Source organism: Prionailurus bengalensis, chromosome D2, assembly GCF_016509475.1.
Source record: "Prionailurus bengalensis isolate Pbe53 chromosome D2, Fcat_Pben_1.1_paternal_pri, whole genome shotgun sequence".
Classification (NCBI taxonomy): Eukaryota; Metazoa; Chordata; class Mammalia; order Carnivora; family Felidae; genus Prionailurus; species Prionailurus bengalensis.
In genome coordinates, this window is record NC_057351.1 from 42,554,990 (window position 1) to 42,575,693 (window position 20,704).

Here is a 20,704-nt window from a genome sequence, read left to right on the forward strand (position 1 = left end):
CTCTCTCTGCCCCTCCGCCGTTCATGCTCTGTCTCTCTCTGTCCCAAAAATAAATAAATGTTGAAAAAAAAAAAAATTAAAAAAAAAAAAAAAAAAAAAAAAGCAATGAACCACGGGAATCTACCCCCAAAACCTAGAACACACACTGTATGTTAGCCCATTTGACAATAAATTATATATATATATATATATATATATATAGAGAGAGAGAGAGAGAGAGAGAGAAATTTATATGTAGTTTTGAAAATTCAAATGTGAAATACTAATAGTGTAAATGTGCTGTACTTAAAAAAAATCATTTTACAGAAATTAAATCAGAAAATCTCAGACATTCCCAGGCCCTATGCCAGGTATTATTTTTAGTTCAGCATTAAATTAAAGCTCACAGACAATATTGAAGTGTTTCAGAGAAGATGATATCATTAGATTTTATAGCCAACATGTACTTTTTCAAATTGTTATGACTGCATCTTTTAATCACTTAACAGACTGCATATCAGGGAAAGTACAGCAGAGGTAGCATAGCTACTAAAATGAGGCAGACTCACAATGTATGTTTTATTTTATTTCATAGTTATACAAGCAAATGTGGGAGAAAATTTCATGAATATTTAAAGATGATAGGTAGCTCATTAACTAATAAAGTGACAATATTCATAATATAGGCAGATATGGAAGCTTTACAGTTGAACTATCAGATTAGTTTATACTGAAACCACAGCCCATGATGATTAATTTTATTTATGTTATAAGCATTTGTGCATTTAGAAATCAAAAATATTTTTGATAGGAATAGTACATTTTTCTGAGTGGTGACACCCCAAACACTTTGTAGTAATAGTGCATCTTTCTTGTGGGCTTAACTTATGCCTCTAAGTTATTAATATTCTGGTGTTCTTGGGAGATAATATGCATTACTCTCATTTTAGGCAGTAAAATAGAGGAATAGAGAAGTGAAGGAATAGAATGTGCTGTCCTTAGTCTACTTGTGATAGACAAGGAAATATTAAAGCCTTTCTGATTCACAGATTGACTTACCAGAGGGCAGAATCTTTAATGTGTGTTACTTAGTGATTTGCAAAATGACCCTTATATAGAATATCATTACTAGTTTTCTTAGGGTTATCCTGAAAGTGATTGTAGGTGTGGGAGTATGTTTTGTGGTATAGACTGTTATAAAAAATAATGGCATGGAGGTCGTCTGGAATGGATATTGCCCCTGTCCTTTTTCTGGTCATGTCAGCTACTGTTGTTTTATCATGATAATTTATCATAGAGTCTGAGTTTGACTTCTGAATCTTTTTCAACATATTGCTTGAGGTAGCTCCTACCAGTTAATTACAGGCCCCTAAAACCAAGTTATTTTTCAGTCTTGACTTATCATTTATCAAATTAGCTTGCACTAAGAGATTATGAATGTACTTAAAAAGTTGAGGATCTTTTGGGGGCCCCTGGATGGCTCAGTCAGTTGAGCATCCTACTTCGGCTTGGGTCATGATCTCGCGGTTGGCAGGTTCGAGCCCCGCGTTGGGCTCTGTGCTGACAGCTCAGAGCCTGTAGCCTGCTTTGGATTCTGTGTTTCCCTCTCACTGTCTGCCTCTCCCCTGCTTGGGCTCTGTCTGTCTCTCTCTCTCTTAAAAATAAATAAAATGTTAAAAAAAAAAAAGTTGAGGATCTTTCAAATTTGTTGTTCCCAAAGTATATAACTCTTAACAGGTTTTTTTTTCTTATGGGTTAAATAGACATGCACCACACAATTAGACAGACTAATTGGACAGACTCAACTATATTATCGGTGCAAAGGGAATAGAGAAGGATGTAAAATCAGTTTTAACTGGAAAGGTTTCTGGGTGTTAGGATTTTGAACTTTGAGTGTGGGGCCTTCAAGGTGATCTTTACAATAGCAAAGGCAAAGAAGGTAGAAAATAAGGGATAGATTTTGGGGAATGACCAACAATGCATCTTTGGCTAAAATGTACAGTACTGCAAAGATAGTGTAGAACCAAGTAGGGGAGCTTGATCTCTATAGTGGATTTTGGGTTTTATTTTGTTGTTCCTGTGCCATGCATAATTTTTAATCGGAATGATATCAGATCTGTGCTTTAAGAAAGTAACTGTTGATAGTTTGGATGTGAAGTGAGATGGGAGACTTAATAATATAGAAGCCTTTGTAGCAATATGGAAAGAGATAATGAGGTTAAGAACTGGGAATTGTGAGTTTAGAATAGATTTTTAAAGATAAAGTTGACAAGTGAAATATTAAATTGAGGTTGAGGTCTGGTGAAATTGAAATGGTATTTATGAAGAAGTTACATTTGTTGAATAAAAAAAATCCGTTATTTTTATCCAAACATCTTTTATTTTTATGTTTTTAAGTATATTTTATAGAATATTAAACTTAATTTTGAACACATTTTTAGTTAGAACTATTAATCTGTTTTGATATTGAATAAATTGTTTTTTATTTATTTATTTTAATTTTTTTTAACGTTTATTTATTTTTGAGACAGAGAGAGAGAGCATGAACGGGGAAGGATCAGAGAGAGGGAGACACAGAATCTGAAACAGGCTCCAGGCTCTGAGCTGTCAGCACAGAGCCTGACGCGGGGCTCGAACTCACGGACCGCGAGATCATGACCTGAGCCGAAGTCCGCCGCTTAAACGACTGAGCCACCCAGGCGCCCCAATTGTTTTTATTTTTAAGATGCAGTTTTTTAGTTAAAACTTCTTAAATTACAGAAATATGGGCATGTTTAAAATATTTAAATAACAATTTAAAGGTAAAAAGAAATCTTCATGTTACCTAATTCTCTCTTCCCTAATGGTAACCACTATTAATAGGTTGTTGTATTTAAATATGTATATGTGTAGGGGCCCCTGGGTGGCACGGTCGGTTGGGCATCCGACTTCGGCTCAGGTCATGATCTCACGGTCCGTGAGTTCGAGCCCCGTGTCGGGCTCTGTGCTGACTGCTCAGAGCCTGGAGCCTATTTGAGATTCTGTGTCTCCCTCTCTCTCTGCCCCTCCCTGTTCATGCTCTGTCTCTCTCTGTCTCAAAAATAAATAAACATTAAAAAAAATAATAAATATATATGTGCACATACATCTTTATGTGATTTCTATCATGTTATTTTTATAAAAGTGGGATCCGGTATACAGTTTCTTAACGTAGCAAAAATTAGTGTGTTCATTTACATGTCCCAAGCTGTCATCTATCTGCAGCATACAATAACAAGAGCAAAAGCATATAAACTTGAAATTATGCTTAGTAATCAATGTTTTAGCATTCTGTCTTCCTTAGAAATGATCTAGGGAGCCAATGATTATTCATTAGTTAATTTAATTTAGTATTAGTCTAAGGTTTTAAGTTATCTTTAAAGTTCTTGAAAATTATCTGTAATCTAACACTATATAACATAATTACTGTTGCTATAAAAAGATTTGTCAGAATCATTCAATTTAAACACAGATTTGTATTTTCATAAACTTAAATGTTGTATGAGTAAGAATGGTTTATTTGATCACTAACTTTATGTGTTTCATTAAAGTTACTTTACTTGAATAAAAATATATGCTTATGTTACCTTTAATACTGATAAAAAAAATCAGAAAATAGACTTGTTTTATTAAAACAAGTTTTGTTTTGCCAGATACTTACCTTAGTTATTTGAACTTGGTTCTTAAAACCTTTCTGAATTTCTGTACAAATAATTTTTAAAAGTATAACATATTTAAAATATTTGAAGATCAATTTTCGTATTTTTTGAGAGTTTTGGTCTTGTTCAATTTATATAAATGCATATTTATCTCTATAAGCTAATCAGAACAATGCCGCTTATAATCTAATTTATTAATACCCTGTAGGGGTAGGAAAGTAATATGTACTTGGAATGAGAGGTAAATAACCTACCTGAGTTATAGTAGATACACAGACAGTGAGAGAGTTTTTATCGTTTCCAATTCCAATTCACAAACATAAAACCTGACTGTCCATGTACCATAGAGTGATTGTCCTTTCTGGTCAGCATGAAATTCTTAATTGATTTGAGCTCAGAAGAGTAAGCAGAAGAGATAAATGAATAAATGACTAATGAATCGAATTCTCCTTTTTCTTTCACCCAACACAGAATAGGTCTATGTCAACCATCAGGGATCAGTAAATGGCAGTCCATGACATCAAACTCTCAATTGTTACAAAGTGATTTTTTTTTCTGCCTGCATTCCTGGAGAATTATTTCTTTATCCTCGATGCTTTATTAACTTAATCTAGATATGTACTTAGATCTATGGTTGATTTTATTTTTCCTTCTGTTTTGGGATTTTTTTTCTCCTTTATTTTAGGGATATTTTCTGTTATGTCTACTTGCTTTTTCTCTTCTATTTAGTTATTCTACTTCAGGGATACTAATTATCTTTCTGTTCAATCTCTGCCCTATATCTTCTATCTAAGTGCTTTGATACTTTTGTCTTTTTTTCTCCTGACTACTCAGGTTATTTTAAGATTTTTCTCCTTGCCAATTAGTTTGATTTTCAGTCTTTGGTTCTTTACTTCTTAATTGATTTCCTTAGCTCTATAGCTTCTTTTCAACTTACCTATTTTGCCTTTTTATCTTTGAATTCTTGTTTTATTAAATGTGTGTTCTTATTAAGTTGTTCTCTGTTACAAAGAACTCACTGGGGATTTTCTTATTTCCTTGTTACATTTTTCTTCTTTCTGGATTCTTCCTTTGTCTGCTTGCTATAGCTGTTGTTTCTCTCCTTCCTTCTACTCCCTTGTTTATGTAGTTGTGTGGCCACTTCTTTTTGTCTCTCTAGGTAAAGACTTGACTAGCTAGATCAAGACTTTGTATTTGCTCTGATATAACATAGGTGAATTCCCATTGATGCCTTTGTCACTTGAACTGTGACTTTGTCTCCTTTTTTTACCGCACCCCTTTAGTACACTTTTGGAGCAGTTGTATGTTGTTCTCTGTCTGCTTCTCTGTGGTTGAAGGGCGTAAGGTGGTGTTGTGGAGAGAACTTTTCTGGTGCCCCAGCCTCTTCTGTCTCCTTAAGTGTTCTGTACTGGTCTCATTCCATCCTGCTGAGGGTGTAATATAATTTTAGGGGCTTCAGATCCTTCCTTCAAATCAGATTAGTGCCTTGGAAGTTGATGGGTTCTGGTGCCACTGGGCCTCAGCTGGAGTTTCAGAGCTTCTGTGCTGAAGATGTTTTCCTGGACTTCTCTAGGGTCTGTCAAACCAGATATTTCTATCCAAACTGGAGGATGTTTATTAAAACTTTGAAGTTTTAGCATCTCGCCTATTTTTCCCATTGATGCTTTCAGGCAGTGTCATCAGGCTAGGAACCAGACCACATTGTGCAGAAATCTTTTTCTGGCTAGCACTTTTTAAAGTTTAGAGGCACTTAGTTTTAAATAATTTTTGTTTGACTGCAGCTAGCTGGTGGGTTTTTGGGTAAAAATTATACATACATACACGTATATATATTCTTTCTCTTTTATTAGTTATGGGAGATGAGAAGTTCTATAATTCTGCTTTACCCTACCATCTTTACTTGAAAGTCTGTATGATTTCCTTAATATTTGCTTTTGACATGATTAATAATACAGATGTACTTTAGAAACTCTTAATTTTTAAGGTATAGGGATGGGTTGGAATAAACTTTTTTAATTAAAAAATAAAACAAACAAATTAAAGACAGTGTTGTAAGATAATTTTAAAAACCATCAGAGACCCTAGGCATGTGTTTTTCTTTTATTCACATTCTATGCTTGTGTATGCTTTTACAGATTTTTATATAATCACAGAGTATCTAGTGAGCAGTAAGCATATAGCATATTATATTTCTGCTAATGTTAGGGTAAACACTTTAATTTTTATCTCATCTTTGTAATCTCATCATGTAGCAATGATATGTCATACCTTATTAAACAGTTCCTCAAATAAAGAACACTATTTGTTTTTAGTTATATGCCCTTTTATGTACATTGAACCTTTGGGAGTTTGTTTTGTGTTACCTTTAAAATAAATTTGGGAGGTTGAGATTAGTGGACTAATTAACTTTATTAAATCATACTTTTCACCGTGGCACTAACTGTGCAGACCGTTTATATTACTAGTTGAGATAGTTGCTTAAAATTATAGCTGATAGCTCCACCCTTAATGTCAGACTTTTTTGTGTGCTATTGTATTCTTTTCCTACATCCTACCATGATCTTATTTAAAAAAAAATTTTTTTTTATGTTTTTATTTATTTTTGAGACAGAGAGAGACAGAGCATGAGCAGGAGAAGGGCAGAGAGAGAGGGAGACACAGAATCTGAAGAAGGCTCCAGGCTCTGAGCTGTCAGCACAGAGCTCGATGCAGGGCTCAAGCTCACGGACTGTGAGATCATGACCTGAGCTGAAGTCGGATGCTCAACCAACTGAGCCACTCAGGCGCCCCTAAATTTTTTTTTTTTAATTTTTTTTAACTTTTATTTATTTTTGAGACAGAGAGAGACAGAGCATGAATGGGGGAGGGTCAGAGAGAGGGAGACACAGAATCCGAAACAGGCTCCAGGCTCTGAGCTGTCCGCACAGAGCCTGACGCGGGGCTCGACCTCACGGACCGCGAGATCATGACCTGAGCCGAAGTCGGACGCTCAACCGACTGAGCCACCCAGGCACCCCACTAAATTTTTTTTTAGTATTTATTTTTGAGAGAGAGAGAGACAGAGTGTGAGTGGGGGAGGGGTACAGAGAGAGGGAGACACAGAATCCGAAACAGGATCCAGGCTCTGAGCTGTCAACACAGAGCCCGGCGGGGGGCTTGAACTCACGGACTATGAGATCATGACCTGAACTGAAGTCTGATGCCAATTGACTGTGCCACCCAGGCGCCCCATCCTACCATGATTTTAGTAATGAATTTTAAAAATGAATTTTAAAAATTATTCCAGTTTTTATAAGATCACGTATGCTTTAAAAATTAACAAAATCATGGGGCGCCTGAAGGCTCAGTTGGTTAAGTGTCTGACTCTTGATTTCAGCTCAGGTCATGATCTCACAGTTGGTGAGCCTGCTCCCTGCATCGGGCTCTGCACTGAGAGTGCAGAGCCTGTTTGGGATTCTCTCTCTCCTCTCTCTGCCCCTCCTCTGCTCTCTCTGTCTCTTAATCTCTCTCTCTCTCTCTCTCTCTCAAGATAAATTAAAAAAAAAAATGAACAAAATCACATTTTCTTGTTTTTGTAATAATTCCATTTTTATTCATGATTTTATCTATTTGGGTCATCTCCCTTTTCTTTTTGAGAAGCCTGGCTAGAGGTTTATCAATTTTGTTTAGTTTTTCAAAAAACCAACTCTTGGTTTCATTGATCTGCTCTACAGTTTTTTTAGATTCTATATTGTTTATTTTTGCTCTGATCTTTATTATTTCTCTTCTTCTGCTGGGTTTGGGGTGTCTTTGCTATTCTGATTCTAGTTCCTTTAGGTATGCTGTTAGATTTTGTATTTGGGACTTTTCTTGTTTCTTGAGATAGGCCTGGATTGCAATGTATTTTCCTCTCAGGACTGCCTTCGCTGCATCCCAAAGCATTTGGATTGTTGTATTTTCATTTTCATTTGTTTCCATATATTTTTTAATTTCTTCTCTAATTGCCTGGTTGACCCATTCATTCTTTGGTAGGGTGTTCTTTAAGGCTTTTGGAGGTTTTCCAGACTTTTTCCTGTGGTTGATTTCAAGTTTCATAGCATTGTGGTCTGAAAGTGTGCATGGTATGATCTCAGTTCTTTTATACTTATTAAGGGCTTTTTTGTGACCCAGTATGTGATCTATCTTGGAAAATGTTCCATGTGCACTCGAGATGAAAGTGTATTCTGTTGCTTTGGGATTCAGAGTTCTAAATATATCTGTCAAGTCCATCTGATCCAATGTATCATTCAGGGCCCTTGTTTCTTTTAAAAATTTTTTTTCAATGTTTTTTATTTATTTTTGGGACAGAGAGAGACAGAGCATGAACGGGGGAGGGGCAGAGAGAGAGGGAGACACAGAATCAGAAACAGTCTCCAGGCTCTGAGCCATCAGCCCAGAGCCTGACGCAGGGCTCGAACTCACGGACCGCGAGATCGTGACCTGGCTGAAGTCGGACGCTTAACCGACTGAGCCACCCAGGCGCCCCTAGGGCCCTTGTGTCTTTATTGATCCTGTGTCTAGATGATCTATCCGTTGTTGTAGTGGAGTATTAAAGTCCCCTGAAATTACCACATTCTTATCAATAGGGTTGCTTATGTGATTAATGTTTGTGATTAATTGTTTTATATATTTGGGGGCTCCCGTATTCAGTGCATAGACATTTATAATTGTTAGCTCTTCCTGATGGATAGACCCTGTAATTATTATATAATGCCCTTCTTCATCTCTTGTTACAGCCTTTAATTTAAAGTCTAGTTTGTCTGATATAAGTATGGCTACCCCAGCTTTCTTTTGACTTCCAGTAGCATGATAGATAGTTCTCCATCCCCTCACTTTCAATCTGAAGGTGTCCTCAGGTCTAAAACGAGTCTCTTGTAGACAGCAAATAGATGGGTCTTGTTTTTTATCCATTCTGACATTTTCTCATTTTTAAAGGCGATAATATTGTCCAAAGTGAAAAAATAATTTGGATTGAAATTGGAAGGTGTGCTATAGAAGTATTTCTTTTTTTAAAAACACAGTCAACATCGGTAGTCTAATTTTATTACTTCTGGATTATGCTATCACTGTGCATAGCCCAAGTTTATAAAAGTGTTTATAAAAATGTTCTTTGCTTTCTTCTAACATTAATTTATTAATTTAGTTAGTGCATTCAATATTTATAAAGAATTTTTTAGGAATCATAAGTAGCTTTTGTGCTTTGATCATTTAATTGTCTAAGAATATATATTCTTATTATGTAATACCCCATGTAATTGTGCTTATTTAGGAATGTTTAATCTACTTTTTTTGTCTCCTCAGATTCTGTCAAATTTTAAGAACAAATGCACCTTATAGCTCATGGAAGAAAAAACACAAATCAAGTCATTTTTGGGTTCCAAGTTGCCAAAGTATGGAACAAAATCTGTGAGAAGTACACTACAGCCAATGCCCAATGGGACACCTGTTAATTTATTGGGAACTTCCAAGAGTGGCAATGTCAAAAGTTACATCAAAAATAATGGCTCTGATTGCCCATCATCCCATTCATTTAATTGGAGAACGACAACTAAATACCAGCTTAGTGCACAAAGTGCTGAAGAGCGTAATAGTACTCAAACTTCACATGATAAAGTGATTGATCCTGAAAAACATGTACCTACTCAAGGAATGTTTGATAAAAATGGGATAAAGGGAGGCTTGAAAAGTATTTCTTTACTTACATCAAAGTTAGCAAAGCCATCCACTATGTTTGTGTCATCTACAGAGGATTTAAACCAAAAGTCTTTGTCTGGACCATCTAGTTTGGGTAAATTCACCAAAGGCACATTATTAGGAAGGACTTCATATTCTTCAGTCAATGCTCCAAAATCGCAGTTGAATGGATTGTATGGAAACCGTTCATCTGGTAGCATACAAAGGCCTAGAGCAAACTCCTGTGCCACCAGAAGCACTTCTGGAGAAGGCTTAGCACAATCCCTAGACAATATTAAATCTCTTACTTGTGAAAAAATGGTAAGGTCACAAAGTTTTTCACATTCCATTCAAAACTCATTCCTTCCACCTTCATCTATAACCAGATCACATTCCTTCAATAGAGCTGCAGATCTTACAAAGCCTTATCAGAACCAACAGCTACCCATTAGAGTGCCTCTGAGGTCCAGTATGCTAACAAGAAATTCCCGGCAGTCAGAAGTACTCAATGGGAATGATCATTTAGGGTATGGATTTAATAGGCCTTATGCTGCTGGTGGGAAGAAGCTGGCTTTACCAAATGGCCCAGGTGTAACATCCACGTTGGGTTATAGGATGGTTCATCCCTCTCTACTGAAATCTAGCCGACCTCCATTTTCTGGGACTATCACAGTTGATGGTAATAAAAATTCACCTGCTGATACATGTGTAGAGGAAAGTGCTGCACTTATGGCTAAGGACAGAGCCACTAGTAAAGACCAAGAACTAATTGAAAATGATAGTTACAGAACAGAAAATGACCAGACAATGAAGCATGATACTAAAATTAGATACCTGAGTGATGATGTGGATGATATTTCTTTGTCTTCTTTGTCGTCTTCTGATAAAAATGATTTAAGTGAAGACTTTAGTGATGATTTTATAGATATAGAAGACTCCAACAGAACTAGAATAACTCCAGAGGAAATTTCTCTCAAAGAAGAAAAGCATGAAAACGTACCACCGAAGGATATATTTGATTCCCCAAAGGAAAATGAAAAAAGTAAAACTGATGAGTGGATAGATATAAGTGTCTCTGGTAAATATTAATATCCTTAAATTTGTTTGGTTTCTCCTAGATAATATAACTGAACTTAGGATTAGCTTTTGAATAATTCCAAGGTACTGTCAGTTTCATGGAGGGATGGATCTAGATAAAATTGGGGCAGGGCAACATTTATCTTCCTTGTGACTTTTGCTTCTGGTCCTATTTTTCACTATTTAAAACAATGTCAATAAAAACACTCTTACCCTAATGTATCTTACCTTTTTCTTCATTGACTGTCATGCATCGACATGTCATGCAACTTTTCTTGCTTCAAAGTTTTTTTCTTTTTCCCCACTTCCCTCAACAGTGGCATGCTATTTTAAACCATCTCTTCCTTTACAGTAATAGATCCTATTTGTTTAGAGTAAACCTATACCAAAGGGTAAATGAGCTAATGTTTTAATATAGGTTATGTCCAATGTAATACATATTTTTATCCTCGGAAATTTTCATTTTTTTAAAGGAGGACTTAGATTTCTTGTTTAGCAAAATATTATTGTTATAATAATTATATTGTTATATAATAATAATAATAATAAGTGAGATTAGCACCTGTTAAACATTTCTGCTTGTACTTGGTTATACTGGCACTGAAAGTCTGGAGAAAATGTATCTCTGCCCATATAACCTGAATAAAGAGCAAACTGAAGGAATTGGGGATAGACTTGTGATCTGGTCAAGGGCCTGGGCCATGCCTAAAGATAGGCATAAACCCTTGCCTATTTAAGGGTCTTCTAGTTAGAGTCATTGCCAGAACAAGTATTTCCCTTACAAGGAGGCAACCCTGAACTTGAATGATATATACTTAGTAAGGAGTTTCCTGGCCAGTGTGTAAAAGTAAATATCTTAGGAAATATTAAAAGAAATGAGGCTTTATTTATAATTCTAGAAATGTTGGAGAAGTGAAAGATGGCTCAATGAATTTTCTTCATGTGTATTGGGAAACATTTCAGTAAGTTATTTAAGATTTTGCCTCCTGATTTTTTTGTTTTTTAGAACTTAGAAAATTCTATAGTTACTGATACCTTTTTGCCAACTTTTTTGTTATAACGAATTATTAGAGCTTGTATTTTTAGAACCTGAGAAATATATTTTTGTGAATTAATAACTTTTTTTCTTTCTCTTTTAAAAAATCAATTGAAGACAGGAGTGAATGTACAAAACATACTTCTGGGAATAACTTGATTTCACCAGATACAGATTACAGAGCTGGTTCTTCATTTGAGCTCTCTCCATCTGATAGCTCTGATGGAACATACATGTGGGATGAAGAGGGCTTGGAGCCCATTGGAAATGTACATCCAGTTGGGAGCTATGAGTCCTCGGAAATGAACAGCATAGTATGTATGGATTTATATATCCTTTTGAAAGATTTTCTTTACCTTACTATGTAAAGACTTGTAATACTGACTAGATTTTCTTAAGTTTATGAATTAGCTCTCCTAGTTTAAGAAAACGAAATTTGTATCTGTTAAGGGCCTATAAAACATCTGACCTTAATACATAATAAAGCATATATTTGTGTCACATGACACTTAAGTTAAATATACTCTCATACATATTTGTAATATATACACATATAGATAGATAGATAGATAGATAGATAGATAGATAGATAGATATAGGTAGATAGATATACTGTATTCAGGTTAAGCTAAGCTACTGGTTCTCAAAGTCAGGGAGGAAGGCAGTGTCTGGTCTGGAGCTAATTTTGGTGGTTATATTGAGGGGTGCTACTGACAAATAGTGGGTAGATGCCAGGAATGCTGCTTAATGTCCTAAAGTGGCATAAGACAACACCCACAGCAAAGGGTTATTCATCCCAAGATGTCAGTAGTGCCTCTGTTGAGAAATCCTGGACTTGGCTATGCTGAGATAACATTTAAGTGCCAACTCAGTGGCTTAACATAATAAAAGCTTATTTTTTTTACTATTTCAGAGTCTGTCGTAGGTCTGGAAAACTCTATAGGGTAACTTTCTTCAGTGTTTTAAGCTGCTTTCATCTTCATCATCACCAAAAGAAGGTGGCTTCACCATCTCCTTTTGAGGCCACATCTTTTCACTGGTATAGAGGAAGAGTGCTGCTGGTCTGATAAATGCAATTACTTGCCTTGGCCTGCAGATGGCACATGGTACTTTCACACACAACCTGTTGATCCTAACTAATTTTAGGTACTAACTCTGCAGAAGTGTAATTTTCCTGTGTGCCTGGAAGGCAAGGGAACCAGATTTGAGGGAGCACTAGAAGACCTACCATATATTTTTATGTGTGTATTTTAAGAGACATTGCAAGTAATGTGGCTCATATGCCGTAGGAGTAAAGTGTGGTTTGTGTGGTTGCAGTGATTCACTGTAATTATTCATTATATAAAATATGATTTTACAGTAGTTGTATGGGAAACTTGGTAGTCTTTTGGACATATTAAGTTCCAAGTGGATTTCAGGCAGTGTAATTTTCAACACTGTCGTAAACCTGTGACTTCGGAAAAACAAAAATTGTTATCAGAGGCTTGTTAAATTGCACATAGGGAGGACACACATTTTATTTTAGAGAGAGTATCTCTATCTCACTAGATAAAGGAAACTTAGAAAAGATTACAGGGGCACCTGGGTGGCTCAGTCAGTTAAGCATTTGACTCTTGGTTTGGGCTAAGGTCATGATCTCACAGTTTGTGGGATCAAGACCCATGTCCAGCTCTGTGCTGACTACATAGAGCCTGCTTGGGATTCTGTCTTTCCTCTCTCCCTTGATCATTCCCCGCATGTGCGCACGCTCTGGCATGTGCTGTCTCTCTCTCTCTCTCTCTCTCTCTCTCTCTCTCAAAATAAATAAATGAACATTAAAAGAAAAGAAAAGATTACAGTTTGGGGCCACATGTGCTTTCTTACAAGGACTTTTAAAAGCGAATATGATCGAAATGGGGATAAAAATTGTTTCCAGCAGATGGCAGCAATAATCCACTTTAGTACCGGACATTTTTCAGAGATTTTCACTATTTTCAGTTAACTGTTCCTGTAACTTAATGATGAAATAGCCTCTAAAAGAGTTCAGAATGCACTTGAATTGACCATTCGTCTTTAAGTTCATAAATCTTCTGACCTAAGAGGAAAAAAGTCTGAGATAGTTTGGAGGATTGATGGCAAATGTTGAAACAGTTTTAAGATCTCGTTGTGACAGTGGATTTACCATTTTTGTTCCAAAATTCTATCAATTTTTTGCTTTTTATATTTTTAATGTATTTTGTTAGGTGTGTACTTTCAGAATTGTTTTCTTTGTGAAATAGGACTTAAAGTCATAATTTAGTGAACTTCTCTATTACCCATGCCTTTTGTCTTAAAGCGTTTCCCCCCCAGATATTGTATATCAGTTTTATTTATGTATTTTTCATCCTTTTACCATGAACCTTTTTGATACATAGCAAATAAGTTATAATTTTTTTAAAAAATTACAATATCTCTTTTTCTTTTAACCAGTGAATTTAGTCTTTATGTTTGTAGTTATTGATATACTTGGACTTCATTCTGCCATCTGAAACTTTTTGTTTCTTTTTCTCCTTTTTTCCCCTAAAATAGTTCAAATAAATATTTATAACTTAATCCACAAGGAGCTTAACATATTCTCATTTTTCTTGGTCTCCCCATCCCTCTCATATAAGCCCATGTCCTTCTTTCCCCCCGATTCCCCAACCACCATCATGGTTGTACCTTACAAGTGTTCATTCCAGTCTAGGTCGAGACAAGGAACTCTATACATATTGGCTTTTTAAAAAGTATTTTATTTCATTGTTAGAAATGGCACCACTTTTAAAATTTTATTTTCTAAGTTTTTGTTGTATGTGCAAATATACTTAATTTTTGTATTTTGAACTGTTTTTCCAGTGATCTTGGTGAATTCACTTATTAGTTTTAATAATTTGCCTATGGATGTTTTTGAAATTTCTACATATACTATGCAGTCATAACCATTTGCACAGTCTCCATCTCCCATCCTCCCTTTTATTGCACTTGTTAGGACCTCCAACATAATGTCGAGTTGAAATGGTGATAGAATTTCAGCCAAGGTTTAATAGTCCACCATTAAAATTTCTGTGTGTGTGGGTGTATATGTGTATGGGGGGATGATTATAGATATCTTTAATCAGATTAAGGAAGTTCCCTTCTATTTCATTTACTGATTTTTTTTGTGAGTAGATGCTAATTTTTCTCTTCATCTATTAAAATGATAAAAATATTTTCCTGTTATATGTTATATGTTTTCTGTTGGTGTAAATAGATTACATTTCTTGATTTTCAAATATTACATTTCTTGATTTTGAATATTGATATTCAAATATTTTCTTTCCATTCCAGGAATAAATTCACTTGGTTATGATGTGTTATTATTTTAAATGTTGTTGGACTTGACATTCTAATAGTTTATTTATATTTTTTTGCATTTATATTTATGAGCAAGATGGCTTTATTTTTCTTTAGTTTTCTTTTCACATGTGGTATCTGGGTTGTGCTAGCTTCATGAATGAGTTGAGAAGTCTTTCCTGTTTTTTTGCCCTTTCAAGGAATTTATGTATAATTGATGTTACCTCTTTCTTAAATGTCTACAATTCACCAAATGAAGCCTTTTGGACCTGGAGTTTTCTTTGTGAGGGTTTTTTAATGACAGATATAATGTTTTTGGTTTTTTGTTTTTGTTTTTTTTTAAGTAGGCTTCATTCCTAGCACCAAGCCCAGTGCAGGGCTTGAACTCACCATCCCGAGATCAAGGCCTGAGCTGAGATCAACAGTCCGATGCTTAACTTACTGAGCCACCCAGGTGTCCCAGAAATGTACATATAAATCTTAATGAGCATATCTACTTAAAACATTTTATCTGCTGAGGCGTCTGGGTGGCTCAGTAGGTTAAGTGTCCGACTCTTGGTCTCAGCTCAGGTCTTGATCTCAGGGTGGTGAGTTCAAGCCCTGCGTTGGGCTCCAGGCTGGGCACGAAGCCTACTTAAAGGAAAGAAAAAAAAAGGATTTGTATGTATATTTCTTCTTGTGTTGCTTTTTGAGAATTTGTCTATTTTGTCTAAGTTGTCATTTATTGGTGAAAGTTACTCAAGATTATCTTATCTTTTAACATCTTTACAGTCTTATAGTGATGTCTACTCTTTCATTCCTGATATTGATAATTGGTGTTTCCTGTCTTTTTGTTCATTTCAAAGAGCAAAATTTGGGTTTTCCTGATTTCTCTCTTTTGTTTACTTTTTTTCCTGTTTTATTGATTTTTAGGTCATATCTTTCTTTCCTTCCTTCCATGTTTTTTAAAAATTTTTTTTATGTTGTATTTATTTTTGAGAGCAAGAGAGAGCATGAGTGGGGGAGGGGCATAGAGAGAGGGAGACACAGGATCCAAAACAGGCTCCAGGTTCTGAGCCATCAGCACAGAGTCTGATGTGGGGCTCAAACTCACCGTGAGATCATGACCTGAGCCAAAGTTGGACACTTAACCAACTGAGCCACCCAGGCACCCCTATTTTATTTCTTTTTTTCACCCAAAATTCTTAACATGGAAATTAGAGCATTGATTTTCAGCCTTTGTTTTACTATTATTATATACATTGATTTTCTTAAAAAAAATTTTTTTTTAACGTTTGTTTATTATTGAGAGACAGAGAGAGACAGAGCATGAGCATGGGAGGAGCAGAGAGAGGGGAGAGAGCCTGAAGCAGGCTCCTGACTCTGAGCTGGCAGCAACAGAGCCCGAACGTGGGGCTCAAACTCACAAATCGTGAGATTATGACCTGAGCCAAAGTCGGATGCCCAACTGACTGAGCCACCCAGGCACCCCTATGCATTGGTTTTTATAAAGAGAAGGCTTTATTATATAGTAAATAATGCATTGAATAGCACCTTAATAGTAAATATAATAGCAAGTTTCTTCTAATGTGCCTTGCTTTAAAACAGTGAATTCTGAAGCACCTGGGTGGCTCAATTGGTTGAGCATCTGCCTGGATTTCAGCTCAGGTCATGATCTCATGGTTTGTGAGTTCAAGCCCCACATCAGGTTCTGCACTGATAGTGCAGAGCATGCTTGGGATTCTCTCTCTTCTCTCCCTTTCTCTCTGCCCCTCCCCCACTGTGTGCACATGTGCTTTCTCAAATAAATATTAAAAAAAAACAATGAATTCTAAGTCATGTTATATAGGCCATCTTATTTTTTCTTTCCTTTTTTTTAATCTTTAGTACATTTGTATATTTGTGAACAATAAATAATATTGTTTTTTATGTGTTTTTACAACTTATGTAAGTGATACATGATGGTCTGCAACTTTTTTTCCCCTTAGTTTTATGTTTTTGTGATACATGTGTATTATAAGTTAATTCATTCTTACTGCCATATAATATGTATAATATGCTGTATAATATCTCTTAAATATACTAATTTTTTCTCTCTGTTCCCTTGCTATTGAACATTTGAGCTATTCCTCACTAAATAATAATAATAATAATAATAATAATAATAATAATAATATTTAAATAGTGCAGCAGCAAACATTCTTACTCATGTCTCTGATCATATATGTTAGGGTTTCTTTAGGATATAAACCTTAAGAATAACATTACTGGATCAGAACATATATGGATCTTCAACTTTATTAGATGCTGCCAAATATCTTCCTAAAATGCTTTTGTCAATTTATCCTTCCCATCAATGAAGAAAGATTTCTATTGTTCCTCATATTCACCGCACTTGCTATTATCTGACTAAAATTTTAGCCAGTCTGGTGAGTATGGAAGTGTATGTCATGTAATTTGCATTTATATTATTATTTATCATTTTTCCCATATATTTCCTGGCTGTTTGGTTTCATTTTATGTGAATTACTTAGTTACTTTGCTGATTTTTCTGTTGTGTTCCTTTGCCTTGTTCTTACTGATAAAGGAAATTTTATGTTGTCTGACTTTAATTCTTGTTAAATGTATCACAGTGTCTCAGCCAGTGGCTTTTAACTTTGTTTTTTGTGCCTTTTACTATTTCTAGTTTTAAATTTTCATGAAATTGAATTTAGCAGTTCTTTCTTTATGGTTTTTACCGTGCCTCTGTGTGTGTGTGTGTGTGTGTGTGTGTGTGTGTGTGTGTCTGTGTGTCTGTGTGTGTCTGTGTGTCTGTGTAAGACATTCTTTCCCATCCTAGGACCATACGGGTATTTTGCATATTGAGAGGCAATATAGCACAGTGAATAAGAGCCAGGGCTCTGGAACAAGCTAAATTAAAAATCTCATTTCTGTCATGTATTAGCTGTGGATCCTTGGATTCTCTATGTTCACTCCTTTTTTTATAAAATGGAGATAATAATAGTACCTACCTCTCAGGCTGATTTTAGGAACGACATGCCTAAATAGTGTGGTAGCCATGTGATACTGGTAGTTGAGTATTTTGAGTATCATCTCTGACTGTCTCATGTGGTTGCTGTAAACATTAAATAAGGTCATACATATACTTAGTGCCAGGAATATAGCAAGAGCTCAGTACATGTTAGCTATTTATTATTTTATTATCTTCTAGTTATTTTAATTGTTCCACATTTAAGACTTTGCTCCATTTGAAGTTGGTATGAGGCATAATAATTTATCCTTATTAATACATCTTCATAATATACTTGGGGTACTGTGGAGAAAAAGGTTGATGGGGCTCCTGGGTGGCTCAGTCAGTTAAGCAGCCAACTCTTGGTTTTGACTCAGGTCATGATCTCAGGGTTCTTGAGTTCAAGCCTCACCTTGGGCTCTGCACTTACAGCATGGAGCCTGCTTCAGATCTTTTGTTTCCCTTGCTCTACCCCTCCCCAACTCATTCCCCCCTCTCTCTCTGTCTCCCTCTCCCTCTCTCTCAAATAAATGTTAAAAAAAAAAAGTTGGGGGGGGTTAACATTGTAGCCCTAATACTGCCTATCCTTAGAAAGGCAGGCTGTTTCCTTAAACAGTTTCCTACAGTGATAAAAATCTTTCCCTAAATAAAAGTGGCTCATTGTACCTGAAGTGTTTGTACAAATAATGTAGTTTATACTGGACACTTGCTTTTGTTCAGAGATTCTGGAGTTGTATACATGCTGGGCAGAGGATGCCCATGTGACCAACTGCCAATTTTAATCACCTCATTTCTTAGGAACACTCATAATAGACAACACATACATACATATATTTATTTATTTATTTATTTATTTATTTATTTAAGTTTATTTATTTTGAAAGAAAGACAAGCAGGGGAGGGACAAGATGGGGAGGGGGAGAGGGAGAGAATCCCAAGCAAGCTCTACGCTGCCACACAGAGCTGAACTCTCGTGAGTTCTCAAACTCATGAACCAAGAGATCATGACCTGAGTCAAAACCAAGAGTTGGATGCTTAACCAACTGAGCCACCCAGACACCCCTAGACAACTCTTTTAATTTGTTGTCACAACTTTTGGACATTGAGAAATTAAGCACATCCTGTGTGACTGCACTGGGAGAGGACTTTTTCCTTCAACTTTGCCCCATGTTTGCTTCTTTTGTATTGCATCCTTTTTCTAGAACACATCTTAGCTGTGAATATGACTATATGCTATGTCCTGTGGATCCTCATGAATCATCTAACCTGGGGGTGGTATTGAGGACTCCGACACAGCTACTGATTCAAAGTTATTTTTGTTCACTGAATGACCGTATATATGTGTATATATATATATTTTTTTGAAGTATAATTAGTATAGTGTTATAGTAGTTTCAGGTGTGCAATATGATGGTTCAGCAATTCCATACATTACTCAGTGCTCATCAAGGTAACTGTACTCTTAATTCCCTTCATCTGTTTTACCCATTCCCCTACCCATCTGGCAACCACCAATTTGTTCTTGTATTGAAGAGTCTGCTTTTTTAATTTGTCTCTTTTTTTCTTTGTTCATTCATTTATTTTGTTTCTTAAATATCACATGAGTGAAACCATATGGTATTTGTCTTTCTCTGACTTATTTCACTTAGCACTGTACCCACTAGTTCCATCCATGTTGTTGCAAATGGCAAGTCTTCATTCTTTTTTATGGCTAATATATATTATATCTTAATCCATTCATCTATGGATGGATACTAGGGTTGCTTCCATATCTTGACTGTTGTAAATAGATAAGTTTGTATTGTTTTAAGCTATTAAACTTTGTGGTAATTTGTTACAACAAGAACAAACTAATACACCTATATATTTATAAATGTGTTTTTCATTAAAGTCAATCTGATTACAAAACAACAATAAAAGTCAGAATGCCTAACATCCTTAATGAGACTCTTTTAAAGAATAATAATTATGTAGTTCTTCTTGCTATAAATGCACAACAAAGATGGTATTATATGTGCTATATTTTTTCCAAATAAATAATATTTTCCCTCTTTCAAACAATTTTCCAGTAGATGCCTCTTGAATCTTTAGGATTGAACTGATCTCACATTCTTATAAATCCTTCCAACATAAGACGCTGCACTTTCCTCATTGATTATAATTAATTTCACTGACCATTGTGATAATATAATTCACATTTCCTAAAAATCGGACTAGTTCACATCAAACTTTGAAATTAGCCACTGTTTGAAAAATGAAGCTTTTAGCTCTTTGGATACTTCTAGACCCAAGCATCCATATTAATCATATAAAATAATACATATCCCATAAAATTTACTACAAAAAGAAGGATTTTGGGGGGCACCTGGGTGACTCAAGTCGACTAAGCGTCCAGCTTCAACTCAGGTCATGATCTCAAAGTTCAGGAGTTCAAGCCCTACGTTGGCCTCTGCACTGACACTGTGGAGCCTGCTTTGGATTCTTCATCTCCCTCTCTCTCTGCCCCTCCCCCACTTGTTCTCTCTCTTTCTTTCTCTCTCTGTCTCAAAAATTTAAAAAGAAGCATTTGTCATGATTTTTATGAATTTTTTGTCATTCGCTTTGATAATACAGCAGATACATGTACAGGTCTGGGGATGTTTATACCACACCTTTATTATTAAGATTAAGATGTCCAAGAAAGCATCTTCCTTCAAATTGGCAGGTAGAATTGGGGGTGGAGGAGTGAGGCATGAGGAGTCAGAGACTGAGCAAAGTAACAAAGGCACACATAAGGAGGGACAGTGAACATGGGGAATTAGAACCCAAGTAATATGAAAAGAGCATCCATGCACAGGTTGGCCTAGCATACCAGTCTTACTGAAGAATGCCTTTTTTGAAAATCAAAACATTCAGATTAATTGCTTCTCCTCTTGTCTCTGCATA

General features: G+C 35.6%; 1 protein-coding gene across 6 annotated transcripts in view; it reads left to right on the plus strand.

Moving 5' to 3' along the window:
* Positions 1-20,704, plus strand: part of CCSER2 (coiled-coil serine rich protein 2) — a 201,533-nt gene that overhangs the window by 47,129 nt on the left and 133,700 nt on the right. For all 6 annotated transcript variants that reach the window (XM_043596754.1, XM_043596755.1, XM_043596756.1 and 3 more), the window contains exons 2-3: positions 8,976-10,425; positions 11,578-11,774. In XM_043596754.1, the coding sequence (XP_043452689.1) occupies positions 9,015-10,425; positions 11,578-11,774 (1,608 nt within the window). In that variant the 5' untranslated portion in view covers positions 8,976-9,014. The remainder of the gene's footprint in view (positions 1-8,975; positions 10,426-11,577; positions 11,775-20,704) is intronic.